This window comes from Misgurnus anguillicaudatus, chromosome 19 (genome assembly GCF_027580225.2).
Source record: "Misgurnus anguillicaudatus chromosome 19, ASM2758022v2, whole genome shotgun sequence".
In the NCBI taxonomy this organism is placed as follows: domain Eukaryota; kingdom Metazoa; phylum Chordata; class Actinopteri; order Cypriniformes; family Cobitidae; genus Misgurnus; species Misgurnus anguillicaudatus.
In genome coordinates this window covers 41,536,499-41,563,761 of record NC_073355.2, presented here as the reverse complement: position 1 = coordinate 41,563,761, position 27,263 = coordinate 41,536,499, and the positions used below count along the sequence as shown (strand labels likewise).

General features: G+C 36.3%; 1 protein-coding gene across 17 annotated transcripts in view; it reads right to left on the bottom strand.

Annotated features, from left to right (window-relative positions):
* The window catches only part of LOC141351155 (nuclear factor 1 X-type-like), a 185,643-nt gene that overhangs the window by 122,475 nt on the left and 35,905 nt on the right, over nt 1–27,263 (bottom strand). For 11 of the 17 annotated variants that reach the window (XM_073857679.1, XM_073857678.1, XM_073857680.1 and 8 more), the window contains one exon: nt 7,646–7,711. The exons of the other annotated variants lie outside the window; for them this stretch is intronic. In XM_073857679.1, the coding sequence (XP_073713780.1) occupies nt 7,646–7,711 (66 nt within the window). The remainder of the gene's footprint in view (nt 1–7,645; nt 7,712–27,263) is intronic. 17 annotated transcript variants of the gene reach the window in all.

The following is a 27,263-nucleotide window of genomic DNA, read 5'->3' as shown; positions in this document are numbered from 1 at the left end:
TTAAAAAAAGCAAACTGGTTGGTTGCCAATCAATATGCATTAAAAAACGATTGCAATTAAACTACCTTTAATTTGTGAAAACTTCACAAAAGTTATTAGGGTTACTTTTCGAAAATTTTCAAAAGATGCTGAAGACACAGATTTCATTCGGACGCAGAATACGATATCTGAATCAAACATCTTATAACACACAGAACAAACACAGAAACACTGTCAATAACAGCCAGACAACTATTGATCGCTTTGATGACTTCCCTTCCCACAGAAAACAAGAAAAAAGGGAATTACTTTGAAATGCTGGATTAACAAACGTATGCAAATATGTGTTAAATGACAGAAGAAGAGAGTGTATGGTGATAACGCTCTCCCATCACTCCATAACTCTTCATTAGAGTTTGCTCTTTCAAAGCGGAGTCTACGTGTCAAACCCAGCACCTGCTTGGGGTCTCTAATAAGATGCTAATTGAAGCGCACAAGCAGAGGAGAGCAGAATTTGTTTATGAATGCATTTGTTCAATAAAAGCAGCACCTTTATTTCAAACAATCCCCTCTCTGTTTGAAACACTGGCCTTAATGGCTTCCTCTGGTGCTACCAGTGTGAGTATGAGATAATGAGGACATGATCAACATGTGCACCCCCTAAAACCTAAAACACACAATCACTTATTCCATATAACAAACAGGCCAATACAAAGAAATTTTATATATATATATATATATATATATATATATATATATATATATTTTTTTTTAATAAAATTATACAACTATATTTAAATAATGGAAATATAAAATGTTAAGATAAGATATAAAAAAACTTATCATTTGTATTTATTCTGATATACTAGTTGTAAATGCTCTATTACAGGGGTCTCCAACCTTTTTGTGAACAAGGGCTACCAAAATGGATAAAACAATCTGGAGTGCTACTTTTTGATATAGTACTTAAAACTTTTTTTTGTTTTAGTATTGTTTAAAATGTTATACGTAAACCAAGCCAAGCTAATATTACAAATTAATAAATAAACATTACATTTGAGACTATTAATAGAATGTGCTTTGGCGGACACCATGTTGGAGACCCCTGCTCTAGTATGTAAAACTAAATTGTACTGTAATAATTACTACATTTTGTTAATGTATTCTTTAGTATTAACTATACTGTAGTGATTTGATAAACTAATAAAAATAAGGCCTACTACAGTATTTACTTATAGTATAGACTGTAGGCCTACTTTAATATTTATTATTATTTATTAAGTATCTAGGACTTTACCATAGTTTAGAGTAAATACTAATGCCCTATAGCATGTGTCTTAAAGGCATAGTTTATCCAAAAATGAAAAATTTACTAACCTGTATAAATTTATTTGTTCTGATGAACACAAAGGAAGATATTTTGAGAAATGTTTGTAACCAAACCGTTTGTGGACCCCATTTACTTCAATAGCATTTTTTTTCCTATACAGACTGTGGAAGTGAATGGGGTCCATGGATTTGTGGTTACAAACATTTCTCAAAATATCTTCCTTTGTGTTCATCAGAACAAAGAAATGTATACGGGTTTGTAACAAAATACGAGTGAGAAAATAATGACAGATTTTTTTATTTTTGGGTGAACTATCCCTTTAATGTCGGAATGCTATTCTGAATGATGAGAATTTGCTGAATGATGAGAATTTAAAGTTTGATCAGATGGGTCGCCGTTAGCTGTTGTAAAATATATTTTTATAATAATTATTAACGCGTCAGGTTAACTGGCAAACGTAAACAAACTACAAAAATGTAACTTGTAAATGTTTTATTAATTAGCCTATTCAAGGCCTACTCGAGGGCGCAAAAACTAGACGCAAAGGATTAAACAGTATTTTGAAAAGACATTGTAGTAATTGTTTCCAGATTTGTATCTGTTTGCCGTCACCAGTTTATTCCACTAACATTCAAAATTCATAAATCATATAGCCTAAATCAAATTCATAAATCATTTTCTCACAAAAGATCCCAGAAATGTGACTCGATTCATCTTTAATGGTCAAATGAACTGACACGTAAGCTAGCCTTTTAATGTTTAGCAACTTACTGAATGTTCGTGCCAAACATCCTCAGCGGCGCATCACCTGCGCGATTCCGACCAAAAAGAAGCCCAAAATCCCTGCCAGCTCAATTAAAAAACAAACCCTCTTATTTTTTTATTATTAAACAATATTAATGTTTAAAGAGAGAGAAGACATCATCTCTCAGCAGCGTGCCAGCAGTCGGGTGGAAATGAGCGAGCTGGAAAGCGCCAGAGAATCATGCCTGTTAGTTTGTCGCCGTCAGTAAAATCAATTAAAATGAAGAAAAACACACCCAAACACCTTCAAATCGATGCAGACAAATTCCAGTGTGGCCAAAGAAAATTAGTTGATCTTCCAAGCATGCATAATTGTGAATAATGTATACGAATTGAATAATTTCACTGCTTTAAAAATGCGTGGCACTATTATTGGCATATAGGCCTGTCCCTGGCAAATGCCTCTTCCTGGCATAATATGTCCAAAATCCATATACAAGGAAGTCACGCAGCCAATAAAATAAACTGATAATTCTGTGTTAGCCTAATATATTCATAGGTTGCGACGGGAGAAATAATTCTGCCCTTTCTGTTTTTACGTTTTATTCATTACTTCAACTGACGGCACATCAAACTTCACCTCATCTGTTTTTTCAAGCCTTGTTGGTTAAAAAAAGAGAGATATATAAGCAATTATTTTATATATTTGAGTTGTATGATAAATATTTAATTTATGGACCAGTTTACACTAAATCAGCTATTAGGCTAAAAGTTGGCAACGGTGCATTTATTCTATAATAAACAAAAGTATAATCATTAGCCTACTTTAACTGTGCTGGAGCAACAATAAAGATAAAAACAAACATAAAAACATCATTAACACTGAAAGACATAAACACTCAGATCCTGTTTCAATAATCCACAAAAAAAAAAAAAACGAGTCAGACTGGCAATTTAATCAAACCGGTGAAAGTTTCATGGTGAATAAAATATTGATGAATATTCCTGATTTTCTGTTAAACCACTTTTTATTTGGTTGATGAATATAATGATGATGAATCCAGACTTCAGGCGCATTTTTCAGGTTATTAAGAGGAAAGGATTGAAATGATATTGGACAGACTACAGGATAAGAGACGAATTCGATTACAATTCGATGCGTTTTGATCAATCGACATAATAATCTAATTTAACAGAAACGAATCAAAACGAAATTTAAGAAAACCATAGTGTAATGACATAATAATCACAAATAATCACAAATGTTAAATATTGCGGCTGTCAAAGACATAAAGACGCATGTTAAATATTTTTTCGTTTTTTCAGAGGAAGCAGAAATACACGGGTCATATTAATTTACATAAAAAGCCTTTTACCATAAATTATTAGAGAAACAAATATTTCTTTGTTTTATAATTTATAAATGAAGGTTTTGTTTGTTCATATAGAGACAACACCGCTACTAAAAAATTGCGGAATAATAAAAAATGCGTGTTGATCGATTATTATTATTATTATTATTATTATTATTTTATTAAGCATGCATTTTAAAATTCCTAATTGTACGTTTTTTATAATAAAAACATTTTTACTAACATCATAATCCAAGCCTGTTTCTGATCTAGAAAATCCTGAGGTAAAACAAAAAAGTAATGGATGGTTTTAATATAAGCAAACAAAAGTTTTAAAGCACAAATTTAATAAAGATATATTTGTGATCCACATTTATACAGCAGGTGCCATTAGTGACATTTCAAGTTACCCACTCTCCTTTTCTGACCTGCCAGAGTGACCCGTGGTGACCCTGAAACACCATAATAAAGACAAACATAATGCCTGATTCTGCCCACTCATGTAAAGCATGATAAAGACATGAACGAGAGAGCTAATGGGGTTTTAGATAAGGGCAGACATGCCTCAAATCAGAGAGTAGAAGGCTGTGTATTAAAAGTGATAAATACCAACATGACAGAGTTTGAGGGAGGTGGAGATCAGAGAATCATGTGCTAACCTATATGTGATGCTGAGGACGCCAGTCCAGACATGCCAGCGTGCCAGCATGGACCAAACCACAGCCATAAAGAGGCTGACAGACACACTCACATCTGTGTCACACCACTACACACACAGTGTTAAGAACAGGTGTGTTGGCACAGGTAAGGTGCAGCATGCACGTCTGCCCCTCCTCTCACTGGCATTGTGCTGCGGGTCTGTTTTGATTTTTGAAAGACAGTCTCAGATGAGTCAGGCGCAGTAAAAACTGCATTGTGCTGACACACTCTTGCAGAGTGACATCACTTGTTTTATACACCTGTGGCTTTATATACATTTTTATAAGTATAAAGTGGACAAGTTGTCATTGTATCTCATAATAATAGGCTTTTGACAACATTATGCAAATGTTTGTTGTGCTTGTGATATTATTCATAAGTTTTTATAAATAAGAAACTTTTTTCTATGATTGTTGTTGAAAGTCAGAAAAAAAAGTGTGACAACTAGCCCCATTCTCCCCTTTGTATCCCAAACATCATTTATCAAGTGCTTTTTTTACGCAGATCCATTCATGCAACTCTTTTCACTCTCCCTGTTAAACTTTATTGCCACCTGCTTTCGCTCGTCTTGTGATGCATGCAAATTTCCTTTTTAAATCAGCTTCTCTTAAACACTAGCTTATCACCATAAACTTCGCCAGGGAGGACGACTTCGCCGTGCCTGTACAGACCGTGGCTTGCTTGTGATGCGTGACGAAAACTGTAGCTGTGTTTGGTGGTGTTTGCAATTACCCCAGTTTACAAACCGGCACATTACTACGTGTGAAAAATCTGCAAGCAATTTGTGGCAGTGGGGAGAGGAATGGCACATGCATCCCAGAGAGCCTTGAGGGACGTGGTCTCCGGAGCGCTGGAGAAACCGCGGCACGAATACGAATTTTTAGGAAAAAAACATGCAAAATACTCTCATATGTTAACATATTTTCCAAGAATCGTAAAAACTTTCTAAGCTTTACATTGAATTAAACATTGCTAAAGGCAAAACTTACTATGTTAGAAAGGAAGTGCAAAAAAAGATCACAGCAGATTAAATCTACATAACGTTTCAACGTATAGCGGCAAACATGCCTCAAATTTAGAAGCCCTGACTGCAGTCGGTTGATAACATCTCTTACGCCTTGACATCAAACTACAGTATGATCTCATACATCCCCATGATTTCTTTTCCCCTCGCTGGCAAAAGGAGGCACATAACTGCACTGTATGAATGCAACGTAAACAGCGATGGCTAAGATAAAACTCATTATAACATCATTTCCCGAGTAGGTGTTGCAGGAAAGGATGTAGTTTATCAAAAACAAACAAACAACAGCTACAGTATCAGTAAGTGCACTGTTAGACTTTTTATTGTAAATATGCGGTAACTCACTGGCAACGTGTTGCTGTAACTGCCCCATTACAGTACCATAGCTGTACATGTTTTTACAGTATGATGCCTTTACTGCAGTTCCATTTTACAGTATAATACCCTTACTGTAACCTAGTTTTAAAAAAACATTGCCTTGAAGGGGAATTGAACCCAGTTCACCCGTGTCATAGGTCCATAACACTACCACGGTTCCACAGAGTCACTTGAAAGTTACTCGCTACACTCCCTAAGTAGCATCTTCTGTCACTCTCCCGACACTCCGAGGAGCGAAATCTTGGCGTCACTAGTGTTTTGAAGTCTTGAGGTCAAATTCAAATCTGACGGTCAAGCATTTATCCATAATCCCTTTCTTGTTTCTATCTACAATTCTCAATAAATTATTTACACTGCTGAAAAACAATTCACATTTTGAAATTTGCTTCACTGCCATTGTCTGCTAAAAGCATAACAAATAAAATTGATTTCATTTTTCATAGATATATTTTATTTTTCCATTTCCATTATGCTTTTATAACACTATTTTATTCAACTACAGTAGCACTACTGCTGTTGTTTTACAGCAGTCTACCGCAAATTTAAAACATACAGTAAATCACTGTAAATTAAATGTTAATACCCATAATGCAATGCATATTACAGTAATGAACTGGAAAAGAAAATGATGGTATTTTACTGCACTGTAAAAAATTCCGTAGAAATTACAGTGTTATTGCAGCTGGGTTGCCGGTAACTTACCGTAGATTTAAATTTATGTTATTTACTGGCAACATTTTGTTCAAAGTTAAATGAACTTTAAAGAGTTACAAGTCTTTGTCTTTACAGAGTAAAACTAAAAAGACAGCATCAAGCAAAACATTCTGGGAAACAAAATCTGAAGCAAAAAAACAGAAAAAGGTTGATGATGATTTCTGGTTCCCAGAATGCTTTGCATGAGGCTGTTATTGTATAGTTTTGTTCTGTAAAGATAAAGACTTGTTAATGTTTAAAATTTATTTAACTTTGAACAAACTTTTGCCAGTAAATAACATAAATTTAAATCTACACTGTAAAAAAACTTCCGTAGAAATTGCAGCTGGTTGCCGGTAACTTACCGTAGACTTAAACTTACGTTTTTTACTGGCAACATTTTGTTCAAAGTTAAATGAACATTGAACATTTACAGGTCTTTGTCTTTACAGGGTAGAACTAAAATGACAGCATCGAGCAAAGCACTCTGGGAAACAAAATCTGAAGCAAAAAAAACAGAAAAAAGTTGATGATGATTTCTGGTTCCCAGAATGCTTTGCATGAGGCTGTTATTGTATAGTTTTATTCTGTAAAGATAAAGACTTCTTAATATTCAAAATTTATTTAACTTTGAACAAACTTTTTCCAGTAAATAACATAAATTTAAATCTACGGTAAATTACCGGCAACCCAGCTGCAATTTCTACGGAATTCTTTTACAGTGTGGGCATTTTGTGGTAAGTAACTGTAGAAATTACAGTTAAGTCTAACAGTGTGGCTAGAAATAAAGTTTAATATTGAACTATTTATCAATTATTAAAAATGAAACAAGAGTTCAGTTTATAACCATACAGCTTAATGCAACAATGAATGTAGCTGTAATATTGTTTGTTGTTATAATATGATTTAATTGAAAAAAAGTCTTTGCCTGATAAAGTTAATCCAAAAATGACAAATGTGTCATCATTTACTCACCTTTATGTTGTTTCAGTATTTGTTTCTTGATAAATGACAGTATGTTGACGGTAAGAAAAAACAAGAAAAAACAAATACTATGGATGCCAATGGGTACCGTTAACTGTGTGCTTACCATCATTTATCAAAATATCTTCTTTTGTGTTCAACAGAATAAAGAAACTCATACAGGGTGAGTAAATGATGACAGGATTTTCATTTTTGAGTGAAGTCTAACCTCTTATTTTTGTGTTAAACCCAAATCTACTGACAATTATAGGAACACCTGGAAAAACTTGAAATGCTGTCGTATGCAAAACGGCTTCATTTCTCCTAGTCTGGTTGTTTGGAAGTAATTATCTTAAAATACAAGATAGTAAATTTTTTCTTTCTGTCCTCTAGGCAAAATCTTCTGGTCTGCTAAGTGCATTGTTGCTGTAAGCATTATCACAAATCTTGAGGCAACTAAACTTGTGTCCGATTGCAACATACCACTGAGATATCTTCACGGCCCGATGCACCTGACTGCCACACACTGCTTTCACGTTCAAACTGAGGCTGTAGGAACAAAAAAACCTTTCAAAACATTATAGGTCCTGGATGTCTTTGCATTAGATTCATGTGACCGATAGGCTTTTACACAGTATGAGGTTTCACATAAATTATTTTAGCATGTAAGTGAAGTGAAGAGTGTGCAAATTTGACATCTGAATACCACAAAGAGAATACCACAAAGCCTGATACTCCCAAAATAGCAACATGCACCGCATGTAATCACGAACTATATCTGTAGCCCTAGGCACATCGTGCGGCCGCGGTGTTGCGGTGTTGATCGCCACTTTGAACGGTGGGTCTATGACATCATCCAGCAGCGCCGGCTCTGTGCCGTTTCGGCTCCGAACGAGTCAAAGCAACGTCGCTGGTCACTGCCTCGATTAAAGCCCGCTGATTGGTTGGCAGGATGCGCCACATGCAAATAGATAAGTCGCTGTGCCAAAACTGTGCCCATGCTACCCAGAACGATGGAGATTACCCAGAGACCCATTTTTAATAGCGTTAGCGTCACCTATATGGTTGAACAGCGATGAATTGATGGTGAGGTGTTTCTTTCGTTCACAGCTGATGAATAGAGGTGAAAACCTATAACATGATGTGGGATTTTAAGAAAGTAAAAGAGGAACAGATGCCCCCGCGAACGCACACGCGCACGCACGCAAATTCACACAGGCACTACAGTTGCCGAGTGTTGAACGCTTCGCAATCAAAGAAATAAAGGGGCAATCTAGCACACAAACAAGAGATTCCCCATCGTCGCTGCCAACAAACCAGGCCCTCCTCTCACAGAACAAGGGATGCACTATTGACTAAACCCCCCTCACCCCACCACTATTTTTCTCTCTTCAGTCGCCCCTCTGCCAGTCTGCGAGGCGTGATGCCAACCGTTTCCACTGCCGGGCACTCTGCCCTGCCCTTTATGCAAATGCATCACTGCCATCACAACCCCTACTGTCTGCTCTTTGCCATATCTTTAACTATCTTTCTCTCTCCCTGGCACTTTAGGCAGTCGTATGTTGTCTCTGTTTAACACCTTTTGTAACCACGCCCCAATGCCACGCCGCCGTCTCTCACCCTGGTGCTCATTCTGTCTCAGTTAAGGTGCTTGTGAACAGCCAGATGAAGTTATTATTGCTATATAACTACATAAAATCATCCTACATAATGTAAAGAGCATTCTGTAAAAATATAACTATATATAATTTGATATCTTTAAAGTATTGAGGTTGTGCAAATGCCACACAGGGGTGGTGATCGAGACAAATTGTTACTAAAGAGAGAAGCAAATTGGATTCATTATTTGGGTACAATTATTCCGTTTGGGATGAATGAAGAATTGGATCGCCATTGCACGCTGAAGAAGGGGGTTTAGCCCGAAACGTTCATTGTTTGGGATTAAAATACTATTTTGCAAGTGAACTGTGAGTGCTGTCCTTTCTTACACTATTGGATAACTTTAAAGGGACATATCACTTTTTTTTAAATATGTTAATTTTCCAGCTCCCCTAGAGTTAAACATTTGATTTTTATCGTTTTGGAATCCATTCAGACGATATCCATGTTTGGCGGTACCACTTTTAGCATAGCTTAGCATAATCCATTGAATCTGATTAGACCATTAGCATCACACCTGAAAATAGTCCCCTTGGTAACTTTCAATAGCAGGGGACTATTTTCGGACACTGCGTAATATCATTGAGCCTCCTGCAGCCATGCAACATCAGCAAAGTCACTGATCACTACGCCAGAATGAGAGTATAGTTCATAGCCATATCTGCCCAAAAAATCACAACTTTTAATTTTCAGACGGTCTTAGTACACGACGCAACCACAGAAGAGTCAAGTTTTAAATATGAAAAATATCAAAAGCTTTTTGGTTATTTTTCTAGCACGATGCTAATGGTCTAATCAGATTCAATGGATTATGCTAAGCTATGCTTAACGTGGAAGCGCCAGACTCGAAGATCGGCTGAATGGATTCCAAAACGGTAAAAATCAAATGTTTAACTCTAGGGGAGCTGGAAAATGAGCATATTTTTAAAAAGAGTTGAGTGTCCCTTTAATATTGACTGAGTAAGGTCATGTCGAGGTCAAGGTCAATTGAAATTAATGTGAAATCAAACTTTAATGCTAAAGTTAAGATTGAGATGAGACTTGGATTTCACAAACACGCTCACATTTCATTACAAGAGAAACTAAATAAACTACACTCTTACGCTGGGTTGTTTTAACCCATTGTTGGGCCAAATATAAACACTTTCTGGATTAATTTAACCCAACAGCTGAGTTTAACCCTTTTTGACCCAATGCTAGGTTGAAATAATCCAGCATTTTTAGTGTACATAAGAAATAACAGAAGATGAACATTTAAAAGTGTTCACTAGCTGACTATTCCCTGTACGGGAAAGTCAACATAGTGCACTATACGTGGAAGAAATAAAAGAAAATGAGATAGATATCTTCAGGAAAAATTTACCATGTTTTTATAGTAAAAGTATAGTAATGCTTTTTTGCATACCAATTACCATTTGTAAAAACGTGGTTTAACTACAGTATAGTAACCATGATTTATTGGTGTCATCCATGGTAAAATCATGGTTAATTTGCATAAGGGTAACTCTCTGATGTGAGATGTACTGTAGCACAAATATACATGCTTTTTCTTACATGGACTTTAGAAAATAAATGAAAATAGCAGCTTCACCTTTTTATATTACATTGATAAAATACTGCTCTGAATTTAATTAAGCTCAATAAAGCTTCTTTATACATTGTTTTTAAATACTTTGAAGTGAATTGTAAGTACAGAAAAAAATAGTACATTTCATAATTACGGAGGGTTAACCAGTGTTGGGGGTAACACATTACAAGTAAAGCGCATTACGTAATAATATAACTTTTCTGAAGTAACGAGTAAAGTAACGCATTACTTTATAAATGTACACATTAATATTTGAGTTATTTTTTTAAAAAAGTAATGCAAGTTACTTTTCAGTTTCAATTTGAAAGAATAAAATTAAACTGAACTGAATTAAACTGAACATATTAACGCAGAATTGTTTGAGTCAGAAACTGAGATATCAGGCCAGAGAGCTTGACATTTTTGCGATCATAAAAAACACCTGCAAGGCCTGAAACAGATCAAGCCTTAGCCAAGTAAGGAAAGGTAACGCATATGTAACTTAAAAGTAACGTAAGCATTGCTTTCCATGCAAAGTAACTAAGTAACGCAATTAAGTAGCTTAATACTGTAATGCATTACAGTATTACAGGCTTAACTATATAGAAATGTTAAAACTTTAAAAGGAAAAACTTTATAATTGTCAGATAGATTAACCAACACTACAATGCATTAAATGGGTTTGTACTCCAAAAGTGTAAAATACAGCCTGTACCTCTGAATTAAGAAGTGGGTAAGAAAAGAAAGACACAGATGGAGGAAGAAAATCCTAAATAGGGCTAATGGATGTTTCCTGAATAGTGACTCTTGTACAGGCAAAGCAGATCTGTGCCAACACACACAACAACCAGAGACACACTTTTATTAATATTACTGTTAAAAGACATTAAAGACTGTATAAACATATCTGCTCTAATATTAATAAACATACCAGCATAACCTGAGGACACAAATCTTTCAAATTATACATGTAAATTACTTAATTACAAAGAACTGTACTGTAGTAAATCAGTCCTTTGTCTTTATTTTATATACAGTATTAAATGTATATACTAGTACTAAATGAAATAGCGTTCACACTCTATAAGGGTCTGACACTAAAGCACTTTCTTATCTAAGGTGAAAGTACAAACATTGAACTCAGACCGGAGTGAAAAGTTAAACACCCTCTTCCTATCTGTAAATATGACTGCCCACATCCCTTTCCTCATTTCCTGCTAAAACTTCCTCCTGCTGAATGAATAAAGATACAGTAAGTTCACCTCTCCAGGAAACCAGCGAGCTGACGACAGACAGCAGTGGGAGGTAAACATAGCAAAGAAACGGCCAAACGTGACGACCTGCATCGCTAACACCACGCATTCAATCGACGGAAGGTCGACTGAAACCGAATAAGCAAACCCAGACCGCAATTTAATGTCGAATTACACTGTATTAAAGAAAAGCTCTGTGATTATTTACTCATCCTTGTTTCATTGGAATACGCTGATATTTCTTTGTAAGGAATTTGTTCTTATAGACCTCACACAAAACTCATGAAGCCATACAAATATAGATTTATAAAGCGAAATGGATCCAAGTTTTCATCTAGATTAAAATGAAATTAACAGATGCACCGGTTCACATCGAGAAGTATAAACCGGCCGAATGGAAGATGTTGCAAAACTATACATGCTTTGCTCTTATGCTCTTCAGCAAATAAATATAAATACATTTATTTATTTATACTACTTATAATGACAAATGTTTCTTTTTGGATGTGTTTCTGAACAAAATAATAATCATCAGATGCCATTGCTAACTTTAAAACCATAACCTCAATCCCAAATAGATCAATTTAAATACGCTTTAATCGTTTTAATCTGAATAATCTGCAAATTCTGCATAAAAGTGCACGTTACCGAGCAAAGAAAGCTAAATTAATAAAGCCGTGGATCAAACTACGGGATTTGCTCTCTCTCTCTCTCTCTCAAGGGGCGTAATTGGGTTACGGGACACAACCACACCATTGTTTTTACAGGGGATGGATTGTACCAGCAACATGCCTTTCTCACAACAAAGTATTTTAAAAGGGGGAAGGCTTCTCTTTTGTTTTGTTACTGTTGCTACGCCTCATTCTTTACTATACAGTCAGACAAAGGTATAAAAGCTGTCACTGGGTGCTCTTTAAAAAGGTCCTAATACTGTATGTACCATTTAGGTACAGATAAAGGTCCCATGTACCATTTAGGTATACCAAAATGGGCCCTTTAGATCAGTGTTTATTGTGACCCACTTAAATAGGTATTTCTATCCCAGGAACCACCAACATGTTTTTAAATGGAAATATAAGAAAAATACACATTTATTTTCCTAGTCATTGTATTAATTAAATAAAAGTTTATAATAATTTATAATATTTCAAATCAAAAGAATCGCCCACTAAATGTTTCCTAAACTTCGCTAACCCATGCACTAGCTATGATATATTTGTGCATGGTCCTGTCCGATGCAAAATGCATTATGCATGTGTCAAACACAAAAAAAGACAATAATGAGAACAACATAACCAAAACCAAATGAAGTTGCTTAAAACTCAAATGACGTGAGCCAAAAAGGTTAAAGGTCTGTTTGGATAAGTTCATATTAGACATCAGAATATAAAAATTTATGTAAATAAACTGCCATTATGCATACAATTGTTCCTTTTCAAAGTTAGGCAAGGTTATTAAAGGGAGGGGTAAATGATTGCCATATCTTTTGTTGTTGTCATTAAGCTATGGTATTTTGGCACAGATTCATCTGTCACTTTGAAAGTCGGTCAAACTAGGTGGATGCCAACGTGACATGCCCTCATTCTTGGAAACTGAGAACGAAATGAAAAAAACCCGACCCAGACGTAATTAAATAACAGTTGACTTGCAGCGAGAAAAAACATGGTTTGTGCCAACCGCAATGTGCATCGCAAAGAATATTACCAGCAGTCATATTTTATGCATATGTATTATTTGTATATGAAATATACACACAATAAAGGTGCCATAGACGAAACATTATTTTTGGCTAAATTATTTCATAACATTCAAAGAACCTTTGATAAAGGTATGAAAGAAATGGTTCTTTGATTAAATGGTTATTTTTAAGACATAGTATGAAAAGGTTAAGAACAAAACATGTAGATGCAACAGGCTGTGATTCATTAGAGAGAAAGCAAAACCGATCTGTTTAACTATAAAAAAAATTTGATCAGATTAGGTCTCGTTCCTGGGTTGCACATACGAAATGTCGACAAACTGCTGTAGATGCTAGATTCTTTATACGGGACTTTCGATTAAAAAACCAGCTCGATTTTCATGCACGGACGTAGCTGCACTTGATCTCCCGCTTGTGGTTTCCAACTGGCGCTGTGGAAGACGGCTGTGTACATTTTCTGCTTTCACATATGGCTCCTATTCCACATGTATTTATCCGAACTACGTCAGGCTCTCTGCAGCTGGGTGGAGAAGGAGAGCGAGAAAGAAACAAATACTGAGAAAGCGCTAAAGTGACAATGAAATCAATTATTGGTAGGGCATTTTTGGATACTATAGGGTGCTCTGAACGCATGTTGCTTAGCTAATAGATGGGTGGTCGCTTGGCTAAATAGCATCGCAAGGTTATAGAGCGTCTCACCTTAACAAGCACGATTTGAGGTGTCATTTATGTTCGTAGCGCAAGCGGTGCATGACGGGTTACGTGCCAAACGTTAATGCTCAGGATTCGGGGCAGGAAAAATTCACCCAGCTCAAATAACAGTCCGTCTAGGTTAAACAAGGATACGATAACCTTGGAAATCTTAAGATGTCTTTTGTTTTGCAGCTCTCGATTCATTTTATATGTTGTCTTGGGGTTAATTCAACCGCACGCTTGGCCGCGGAACTCGAGCGAAACGCTCCAAATGACTTTCTGGCTCGCGTTGGACTCCTGGAGCCGCGGCCAGTGCAGTTCTAACTTTAGTATGGAAATAAAAAAATGACATATGAAAGCAAACACGAGTTAACATAAGGAAGGCGATATGCAACTTTTCTTGGCCCGCTCATCTTTTCTTTGTTTGTGTAAGTCACGGCACATGGTGAATGTCATCCTGCATTAGGCCGCTCTGAGATTTGTGTTTCGGGTTTCTTGTATTTGTCTTGAAACCACCCAGAGTCTGCGGGTAAACCGTTGCTGTCGTTTCTCTCGAAAAATAAAGTTTTGGGACCAAAAAGGGGGAAACTGTGTTAGGCGGCGGTCCGAAAGGACATACGCATGAGAAAGACATTGTTCTTTAAGAGACGAAATCAAAACAGCTGGACATCTGGTTATCTTTGAGGAGAACTGTCGGATAGGGAACAAAGCGTTTTAACTGGGCCGGTTTGAAGCGCAGAGCCATGATTAGTCTAACACACACTCCGCAGGGAGCTACAAATGCGATATCATGAGCTCACTCTGACTTCAGTCCATATCCTATTCCAGATCAAATGTAGAAGGACATTAAGTGAATCTGTCCCAAAGCCCGTCATAAACAAATGGGCACAAGGCTATAAAATCCTTTTGTACTTTTGCGTGAATTACTGATAAGGCCCGAAACACAGTGAAGAGCGCAAAAGCCCATGCTACTCACCTGTAAGACCAATTATAGGTCTCTTTAAAACCCTAACTCTTTCTCCTGGACACCAATAAAATTAAATGAGGAGCAAATGGAAACTTTTGCTAAATTATTCTAAAGTGAAAAAGACAGAAAAATCTGTTTCCATTAGAGGTTCAGAAGACCCCTGAAGATCCACAAGTGTAGGATTTTAATGATAACAAACATGACATTTGCCCAAAAACAGACCCTATCTTTGCCAAACCAACTACTATAATTGTATCGTTACATACTATATTTCAACAATTGCCTTATTTGTATCCATTTCTATTCCATCCAAGCAACTTTGGGAGAAATGTCTAAGACAAACTTAATACACAAGAGAAAACTCCTGAGCTATAAAAGAGCAACGTTTAAGCAATAAAAGCTTAATTTTAAAGTGTTTTCTTTAAATTTCCAGACATTCATCTGGGAAACATAAATAATACTGGCTGATAAACCGAACGAGTTTTGAATTACACACAGGAGCATTCGGTGGGAACCATCTCAAAAGTATGTATGGGGAGCACGCTATAAATCATATCAGTTCGGCTCATTAATTTTAAATATTAAGTTTGCTTTCCACTAAGGCTGCACGATATTGAAGAAAAATGTGACAAGTTTCAACTTGCTGAATAATGCGCTATACAATATGCAGTACGAATGCGCTTTAAGTTTGTTGAATCGATTTTCAATCAAACTAGAAATTGTAGAAACACACACAACCAAACTTCTTACCAGTCTCTATACTTTGTGCCGGCTTTAAATTTTGACTATGCATAACTTTTTGAAGTATTTCAATCATTTAGTTATTGTGATATATGTGCATAATATTGCAGGCCTACTTTAAACATGACATTTGCCCCCCCAAAAACCCTATTAATTGTCAATCAAACTAGAGATTGTAGAAACAAACACAAAACCAAACTTCTTACCAGTCTCTTTACTTTGTGTTGACTTTAAATTTTGACTATGCATAACTTTTTGAAGTATTTCAATCATTCGGTTATTGTGATATATGTGCATAATATTGACCCATATTGCAGCCCTACTTTAAACATGACATTTGCCCAAAAACAGACCCTATCAATTTTCAATCAAACTAGAAATTGTAGAAACACACACAACCAAACTTCTTACCAGTCTCTCTGCTTTGTGTCGACTTTAAATTTTGACTATGCATAACTTTTTGAAGTATTTCAATCATTCGGTTATTGTGATATATGTGCATAATATTGCAGCCCTACTTTAAACATGACATTTGCCCCAAAACAGACCCTATCAATTTTCAATCAAACTAGAAATTGTAGAAACAAACACAAAACCAAACTTCTTACCAGTCTCTCTACTTTGTGTCGACTTTAAATTTTGACTATGCATAACTTTTTTTAAGTATTTCAATCATTCAGTTATTGTGATATATGTGCATAATATTGCAGCCCTACTTTAAACATGACATTTGCCCCCCAAAAACCCTATCAACTGTCAATCAAACTAGAAATTGTAGAAACAAACACAAAACCAAACTTCTTACAAGTCTCTCTACTTTGTGTCGACTTTAAATTTTGACTATGCATAACTTTTTTAAGTATTTCAATCATTCAGTTATTGTGATATATGTGCATAATATTGCAGCCCTACTTTAAACATGACATTTGCCCCCTCAAAAACCCTATCAACTGTCAATCAAACTAGAAATTGTAGAAACAAACACAAAACCAAACTTCTTACCAGTCTCTTTACTTTGTGTCGACTTTAAATTTTGACTATGCATAACTTTTTTAAGTATTTCAATCATTCAGTTATTGTGATATATGTGCATAATATTTCCACTTAATCTCATTTAAAAAGCTGTATGCGAAAAACAATTGAAAACATTAACATGTGTTTTTTCCAGGAGAGATTTCCAAAGCTTGCTACACATCAATATTTTGGACTTTCTTTCTCTTGAGCTTCACTTAATGCAAAAACCAAGGCTGTTAATCGCTTCATGGTTTCCCAAGAAACATCCCATGTTACCTTTAACCACAAGAAAGGAAAAGTTAAAACAAAAAGCTTGACTTGCATGTGAGGCCGCATGGATTTTTCGTCTGAACATCTATCTGTAAAGCTTCGGCAAGATGATTAACTGTCTGGTAAAACCGCACAATGTCATAGTGGCACAGGGCGGCAACTTTCACTGTAGTTATTCTACACCACACAAGGCCTGTTAGAAAAAGCTTGTGGCCTGCAACCACAGCCAGCAGACGCTCACAGGAATCCTGTCCACACACACACCCTCCCCTCGCTGGATCTCTGTTTGCTCACAGCTGCCGAGCCTCCTCAGAGTTCATGTGAGGTAAAGATATGCTATATTATGCAACCGTGTATAGATTTTCCACCGCTGGACGTTGGCCAACTTCCTGCTCGCTTAGAGACGGGCGACGAAAGCTGTCGAGTTTTGTTCCCGCCAGTGATGATTCCTTACAGGTCCGCTCTGCTAAACAGCACGGACCGCCACGGCACGCGGCCGTGAGTAATGCTCCACGTATGTTTGTTTACGATCAGCTGTTGTTAACAATGCTGCTTTGTGGAAAAATGCGTACACAGATCGTTCCCTTCGCTGTACTGTTTTGGCCTAGTGGGTTTGGTGAAGAAAAGACACAGCTTTCCTCCAGCAACTCCACACCCACAAACCTCCAAGACAGGAAAACTCTCTGCAGAGTTAACTCACAAAACGTCTGTTGCTCTCACACGCTGGATAAATAGCTCAGGGTGAAAAACAGATTTGTCTTTAAGTTAATGATTTTTAACACTCGGTAATCTTATCTGAGATGATCAAGTGCTGATTTCACAAAGTTTTATTGCACTGAGGCTGCTCTTGGCAGACATGATTGGGTTTACACTTCATCATTCATTTAAAGCTGCAATCCATAACATATTTGTTTAAAAATAAACAAAAATCGTTATTAAACGAGTACATAATTTTTGTACCTTACCACAAATCACAATGGTGCGTTTGTAATAACGATTCATAATTTGAGCTGACAGGTCGGATTTCTCAGGAAATGCCATGTTAACACATATACTGCAATTTTATGCTATCACGGTTATTAATATTATCATGGTTTTGTTCAAATTAGATGGAAATGTTCAAAAAGAACTGATACACACATTGAAAACATTTGATTTTTTACATGTACGCTAGCGTACTCGCACAGTCAAACACACTTGCATAGTATACTTCATTTGGCTAATACTTCATTTGGCTTATACACACATACCAGTGATGCACGGGTCAATGTATAAACAACCCCTGCACCTGACCGACGTTTTTAACTAACCCGCCCACTCAGACCGCCAAATATATATATATATATTTTTTTCGGTATTGTTCCCGCATTTTTTAAAAGTAGTAATTGTTTAAAATAGTAAATTGGCATCTTTATTTCAAACGACCCGACAGACTGCGACCCGAATATCATTAAAAATATTGTTGGATGACTCATAACCATGGGTGAGCGCATGCACCCGCTTATTTTGGATCAACTTGCGGATCACTGTCGCATAGACTCAACACATACACATTGCGACAAATCACAATATCTCCCCTGACCTACATACTAGATACTCCTTTATGTGCATGTGCAAAAAAGTATCCACAACTACAAATGCGTGTACTATTATGATGCCGCAATTTGTATGTTTTAAAAGCAACCCAGTCTCACGAAATTTCGTTATATAGTCACATAAATTTTTGATTCTTTTTTTCGTGATATCACGAATTTCCATGTTTTTCCGTGAACGTATAACGACTTTCTGTTTTCGTGTGATTATCACGTATTGTTTACTCAACTGTTTTGTCCTATTTTCTTACCATTGTCACTTTGGTTTAGGGTTAGATTTACATAAAATGACATACTTACCCAAACCCAGCTCTAACCCTAACGCCAGGCGACATATAAAAAAATAAATCAGAAAAAATAGTATAAACCAATGCACAAAGTCACATTCTAATGCAAACATCAAATCTAACCCTAAACTGAAGCGACAATGGTTTAAAAATAGAAAAAAGCAGTTGAGTAACCAATAAGTGATAATCACACGAAAAAGAAATTTGTTATACAATCACAAAAAAACATGGAAATTTGTGATAATATCACGAAAAAATAATAAAAAATGTACGTGACTATATCACAAGCCTCTGTGAGACTGTGTAGGTAAAAAGTGAAGTAAACCCAGGCCTTAATAGCACAGAGCTACAGAATTAACTTTATAATCCAGACTAGATTTATACATTTGCTAAAGAATATGTAAATCGGGGCCATGTGGTTGCCACAATAGGTGGTTGCCTAACTACCACCAAAACTTGGATTGGAAAAATGTATTTTAAACTTTGGAATATTGGAAATCCGAGCAAAGTTTGGAACCTCACAAAGAGATTACTTCTCTTATTTAGATCTTATTGGATCACTTGGAGAAATTGCTTAATAAAATCTTCTTTGAGAAACAACTGAGAAATGAAAGTGATATCATACTGCAGGCTCAAAAAAATCAGTCTGTTACTGGAACTCTCATAAAAAATAGCTGCTGGCAAATCAAATTTATAGACAATCTGAACCAAAAACTGTCGATTTTCTCCACAGCTGCTGTTGCATGGAAGTCTACTGTACATGTGCAACAGTGGGCTTGGCCAGGTTCAGAAGAAAGGTGCTAATGCGATGCACGTTGACAGTCAAGAGTTTTTGGAGGCCATATGGGTTAGGACGAGTCAGGTGAGGATCCGGCACACGTGGTGCCGTTAGGGTGCGACGTTCCTATTCACGCGTGCGTACTGCCAGCGCTGGCCGTGATCTGCAATCGCCACCAGATTGACACGGATGAGTAAAGAATGCACACCTGCGTCTCATGTGTTTAAGTGTGTGCAGGTGCGAGAGTGTACACGTGTGCATGTGTCCAAATGCATTATGCATGAGGGCAGAGACTTTTTAATGAGTGTTTTAATTGACTGTAAGTAAGAGCACGAACTAAATAGGATTAAAATAAATAAATGCTGTTAAAAGTAAAAGTGGCTTTCAATGTGACTCATCCAATCAAAAGTTAGATTCAGAAACACCTTGAGTGTTAAAATATGAAATCATTGTGTTAAGCTGAATGCAAAACTTTTAATTATAAAACAAAAATTTGGGTGGTACTGTCTCAGCCAATAGCAGATGAGGAACTATTCACATCACCTGTTTGATAACCAAAGTCAGTTTAATCACAGAAATGACACACTTGCCCTTTAAAATATAAACTATTTCTTCAGATTAATAGCAAAAATAACCATATTGCAAATTAAAAATTAATATGATATAAAACGACTCATGCTGTGATATAAGACTTCAATCGTACCGACCAACCCTGCTGACGGGGGGTGCACTGCAGCAGATCGTCTATATTGGGATCGGTAAGATCTGGGTCAAACGGTTTGACCTCCGGTTGAGTCTCATAACAAACATAGCGGCCTTAAACGTCTCAACCGTTTGATCCGTGCAACCAAAACAAAGCAAGTATCTTCACAGACAAGAGCTGGAACCAGTGGAGCGCAAAGCCAAAGCGGGAAGATTTGCCTAGCAACACCGCGTGCCCAACCCATGCCAACGCTGGCATAGCTATCCGCCGCAACCATCCCCACCCATAAATCTAACAAACTCCTCGCAGAGGACTCCTAAAAAAAAACATTGTCCTAGAGAGAATGAGAAAAGCCCAAAGGTTTATGGACGCGTTCGGCGAAGACGGTTTTAATTTTGTATGTCTAACGATGCACGATGTACGATTTCGTGTGCCTGTTAGTCCATCTGCCAACCCTGCCAAATAGTTACTATGGGAACTGTTTTGCCCTGTTATAAGTACGGGGGCCTTCGCTAGTATTTTCATAAAGATGGTTGTGATCAGCTCCAATCGTACGTAACGTGCGCTTTGCGGCTTACGTGTATGTGAGCTAAATTATGTAATTTGGGTACGTGTGCCTTTCGTCGCCATAGCAACAGCACAACATATCAGCAACCACAGAGCCGCAGCGGAGCTACGGGCAGCGCCAGGACGCTGCCAGGGTTTAATCCATGCCAGGAGTGACATGAACGAGAGGAAAGAGGTGGAGGCAGCCGTCTACACACACACACACTGGATATCCTCCTATTCTTTTTGATGGAGACTCCCATGGCAATGGCAGTAGGAATCCATTCTCCACGCATGCTGAGACAGCTGTGCAGATAGTGGACGAGAGCTGATTGGTTTGGGCCTTTCTGCATGAAGCTTAAGATAAAAACTACATGGTAGTTTATTCTAGGCGGTGTTCATCCGTGCCAGCGCTCCCTGATTCACAGCGGCTTTGTCTCCACAATCACCTCATATACTGGACGTCAAAATAAAACGGCTCTCTGTGGCATTTATTACATCCATTATGGGCTGAGAATTTACTCCTGTGCTTGTCGCTCTATAAACCTTGACGTGTTCGCTTGAAGGGTCTTATAAAAACACTTAAGGGCTTCTGAAAACACGAAACAGAGTTAAGAAGTCAACGAAATTTTGAAATAAAAATGTTAAAAATTCCAGTTAATCTCATTTTTTAGAATAAAAAGATGTTTGGTGAAATTATTTATTTTAATTTTCAGATCTCAAAACATAATTTCAAGTATAAAAAATATTAATTCACGCCTTATTTCTAAAAAAAAAGACGTAGTTATATTTTAAAGTTAGAATTAAAGCTGAAATTAAATGCATTGAATGTCTGATGTCAGAAACCTGGTTACATTTACAAATAATGCCAAATTTAGATTTTTTTTGAAGTTGTTATATAAAAACAAATCAATTATAATCATAAAAGCACCATAAAAGTAATTTTATACTTTAGTAATAAAAAAATATTGTGGTATACTTTAGTATTTACTATAGTAAACTGTGGGAAATTCTTTCACTTAAAAAATGCTGGGTTTAAAAAGGGACAAACACAGCAGTTGGGTTAAACTATCCATGAACATTTTTATATTTGACACAACAATGGGTTAAAAAACAACAGTTTGAGTTGAAACAACCCAGCAAGGGTTAAACTACAACCCATCGTCCCTTTTTGACCCAATGTTGGATTGAAAATAACCCAGCATTTTTTTTTTTTGAGGTACCATAACCGTTTTTTGAATTTTTACCATAGTAAACATTACAGTATATTACAGTATTTACTACAGCTTATCAATACACTAATACTACATAATACTGTAGTGTACCTTAAAAAGTGTACTTGTTTCTATAGTATACACTCAAAAAGCTGGGTTATTTTCAACCTAGCGTGGGGTTAAAAAGGGATGAACCCAGACCTGTTGGGTTAAACCTGTTAGGTTAATTAATGCAGAAAATAAAACTGTTATTTGACCCAACAATGGGTTAAAACAACCCAGCATTGTCTAATTTATAACCAAACAGGTTGGGTTTATCCCCGTTTTGACCCAACGCTGGCTTGAAAATAACCCAACATTTTTCAGAGTGTACTATCATTTATTACAGTTTACTATAGTAAATACTAAAGCATACTACGGTATTTTTAAGCCTTGTCCATTATATTAAAAAGTAAGTCTGTTCTAATTGTAATTTATTTATACATTTGGTCCTTACGCAAATCTATTGTATATATTAAATCTCTTTAAATGGGACATTTCACAAGACTTTTTTTTAAGATGTAAAATAAATCTTTGGTGTCTTCAGAGTACATATGTGAAGTTTTAGCTCAAAATACCATATAGTTCATTTATTATAGCATGTTAAAATTGCCACTTTGTAGGTGTGAGGAAAAATGTGACATTTTGGATGTCCTTAAATGTAAATGAGTTCTGCACTAAATAGCAGTGTCGTGGTTGGACAGTGCAGATTAAAGTGCGTTATTATCCCTTTCTGACATCACAGTGGGAGTCAAATTTCAATGACTTAATTTTTCACATGCTTGCAAAGAATGGTTTATCAAAACTAAGTTACTCGGTTGATCTTTACACATTTTCTAGGTTGATATAAGCAATGGGGACCCAATTATAGCACTTGGAAAAAGTCATGATATGTCCCCTTTAATGAAAACTTTATAGTGCGTTTGACATTTGACATCCTCAGTCCCCATTCATATTGACTGTGTGTAAAAGAAAAGACAGAATATTTAATTAAAAACTTCATATAGGTTTAAACAAACTGAATGTGAGTGAACAATAAATGTCATATTTTTTATTTTTGGGGGTGATCTGTGGCTTTAAAGGCCTAAAAAACATCCTGTTGAATTCCAAGGTGGTCATGAAAGTCAATAACAAAAACAAGTGGACCTCAGGGGAAAACCGTTAACAAAATATGATCCCTTTAACGTGGTCCCTGAACGCCACAAAATATCATTGTTTATGGATCTGTACCATTACTGCTCTTACGGAGGCTGAACAGGACCTTTGACAGTCGGCTAGGGGATACGGCTGTCGCCTGTGAGAATGAATAAGTAAAAGGAACACGGTGTCTCTGTGCCCGTCTGGCATTGTAAGCATCCCTGTATGCCATGAAACCAGCTGGACTCAGTGCCACTGGACACCTTTGAGCAAAAAAGACTCTGGTTTCACCAGCAGACTGCCTGCCTGTCACATGAGCGCACACCGGCGTAACGGCCCTCTGAACTCTTCCATAATCCCGTCCGTACCCCACCAGAGTTTTTTAATGTGAACAGAAACCTTTGATTACAGAACCACAGCTCTGAAAGGCATTATATTCATTCTTGAAAATATGTTTGTGTCAGGGGCGTAGCCAGAATTTTATTTTTGGGGGTCCTATCCTAAAATAAGGGGGCAACTCTTATCTGAGCTAATCCAATGAAGTTTGAAAATAGCTGCATTTTACCGCACAGCATTTTGATTGGTCAATCAATCAATCAGACTAAGAAATCAACATTTTCTTATTTTATTTTAAGCAATTGGAAATCTGAGGGGGCCAAGGCCCACCCAGGCCCCCTCGTGGCTACGCCCCTAGTTTGTGTCTGGAATAACTGAGAAAATTACCAAGACTAATTTTTAACATTTATGCATTAGCTTAATGAAGATTTAGTTTGCATTCAGTTATAGTCACATCTAGTTTTTGCGCATTTAAACCTACTTTATAACCTGTACAATAGTGATTAACTATGAAGTATATTAAAGTAAAGTATATCGATCAGGCACAAGTCCTGTTAAATTTCAATGGTAACAACAACCATTAGTTAGCTAACAAATCTTTTTGGGAAACATACCCCAGGACTGTTATTATATGAATATTTGGTCATTTTGAGACTTTCAGCATTGGTTGTTTATCATGAAGTTGCATTGTACAAAGCAGTATTATATTGGCCATCAGCCACCCTGCTATCTACATATTGGATCTTATTGGTTGATTACTACTGCAAAAGTCAAATGAAGCCCATAACTGAACGACAGACAGAAGTGATAAAGTGTGTGGTAGGCCAGAGAGCACTCAGTGTTTCCCATACATTGATTTATTTGTGGTGGCCCACCACAGAATCAACACTGGCCCCCACAAATAGAATTTTCATGATTCCTATTTACATTTTTATTTCACTATTTAAAACAGCTTAATTCAGCTTAAAATATAATTTGATATATAATACAGATAAAGATCAAAGAGTAGAAGTGAAACATATTTCAGGTGCCAACATTAGATCAAACGCAAACACGACATGACTGGGTGACGTCATCACCACCACAGTCTCTCAAAATCCTGTGGGAAACATTGGCACTGTTGGGATGATGGTTTATTGCTTACTTACAAACAAATACTTTGAAGTGGTATGTTAACATTTGTTTTTATGTGCATGTCTACAAACTTATGCATGCAAATGCATTGCTTAAATACATATGTGCTAATGTTGCTTCATGCATGATGTTAAAGTGTAAGCCAAGATATAACAAGGGTTAAAATGGCAGAAATTTAAATATCTGAAGATGCGTTTCTTTTTAAATGCCTTATCCTCTGGAAGTCGCAGTTGTCGCCTTCATCATCAAGGTTTATTATTTTGGGTTTTACTTTAATAAAATACCTAGATATATTTTGAAGAATAAAACTGAAATTCAGAAAACCTTCATTATGTGTGCAGCCAATAAATGTGGCCTCCGGAGGATGCAGTCTTCGAAATTTTATGATTATGAGTAAGTGTGAATCGTACACGCGCCCAGGCCTAAAAAATGCAGGTGTGACCCTGCAGCTGTACGTGATCATCTCTCTCTCTCTTTTTAATTATACGAAACACAAGTACATAATTAGATACCATTTTTGATGTTGACCCTCATTTTCACCACAAAGCAAATTGATTTAATTCAATACGACCTCGAAAGGCTCGTAGCATTTTTTATGACATAAGGGGAAGACTGTGTTACGGTAATTAAAATAAAACCTAAAAAGATATTTATCTCTAAAACAACTGCCTTCAAATTATATTTTAACTTGTCAGACAGCCAAAACAAATTTAGTACGTTTTTTTCTAGCAAACACATTTTCTTTTCCGCAGCAAAAACATTTTAGATGAATCACAACCTCATATATGTGCTTTTTGTTTCAATTCAAATATAAGTCGTACTCAAATGCAAAAAAAAACTCACTTAATCTAAAACACACAACTCAAATTTATTGATGTGATATATCCTCGAAATTCCAGATGGTAATCGCTCACCCCAGAAAAATCACTCATACAACCTTTTTAATTCACATGAAATGACATTATTAGTCTTCCAGACCTGCTTTAATTATTAATGGTCATCAAACAAGCCAAAACGTGAAGCCATCCATCAGCCACGAGTCTCCGAAACTCAAGCACAAAACTGCACGCATACGCTCTCTCCCTCTTCTCCGAGTTTTCCATGTGCACAATTTGAAAACTTCCTTTAAACTGATTTAAGGTGACAATAATCAATGTAAACACATAAAGCTGTTCACATCTATTATAATTTACGTGTATCGAAAAACCAAGAATGGAGAGCTGCTGTTTTTTCACTCCAAACAGATCAACTTTAAATCTTTAATCTATCCAATAAAAGCTTAAAGTCATCCTGTTTTATGTTAATATAGCATATTTGCTTTTCTACGTGCGGTTGACCCTCCGGCGTTGTTTTCACTGGAGCAGACGCAGGTACGGTTCAGTGAAACATAAACAGGAAAATATGCAGATTTCAGGCCCAAGAGATAAATCTGTTTCAGTCTATGTACTAAGAAAATATCTACACTATACACCAAGAAGGCAACTTACAGTAAAGTGCACATAAAACCCCTGTAAATGAATTTACAGAAATGCTTTATACGAACAGTAAGAAACCAAACTAATGTATGTGTCTAATAAGTATAAAAGAATAATTCCACATTCAGATTGCACCAATCTTCAAATCAATTAAAGTATACAAGTAACTATTGTATTTTAAATGGAAAACAGGCCGTAGCTTGCATGTGCAGAAGAAAACATGCGCTCCCTGTTTCTGCAAGCGTGTGGGGGGCATGGAAGTAAAATTGTTTTAATAGAAGCGCTGTAAAATTCAAAAATGAATTACACATGCGGTGCAAGCCAAGTGTCCACTATAGCAGAAACATAAACAACCAACGCCATCTGTCTGAAAGAGAGCTTTGACTAAAAACTTTAAGGAACAATCCTGAAAAATGGCCAGCTACCATTTCTAAAGACAAAGGATCTCCAGAAACCAGGGAAAATTAGCTGTCAACTCCGTTCAAATTTAAACCGTGATGTGCGTTTGTAAGTTTAAACAGATGTATGATAAATGAGAATATTTCTTTGTCCATACACTGATTGAAAAGGCCAAGTCGTAAACACCTGTTTGGATAGCTGGTGTGCTTTTCAGTAACAACCCAACTATTTGCATGTGTTACCCTCATAATACTGTCAATCTAAATTCATCAGTGCCTTTTACAGATTACACATAATTTGCATGGATTAGACATAAACATAAAGAGCTTTTAATATAAGTGTTACACTGCGCATTATTTAGTAGAAAGTAAAGTTAACCCCTCAAAAGGGTGCAGAAATCAAGATGCAAAAATGCAAATATGAATACAAAAGAAACGGCATTAAAAAATAGCTACAGTTTTTAACATATAGAAAAAAGAAAGGGTCAAATAGAAAAACTGGGATATAAGACATATAGATAGACAAATGCATGTAATTTTAAAAGACTAATTATGGTGAAGCAAAAAGAAAGTTAAAGTGGACCTGTCGACTTTACACT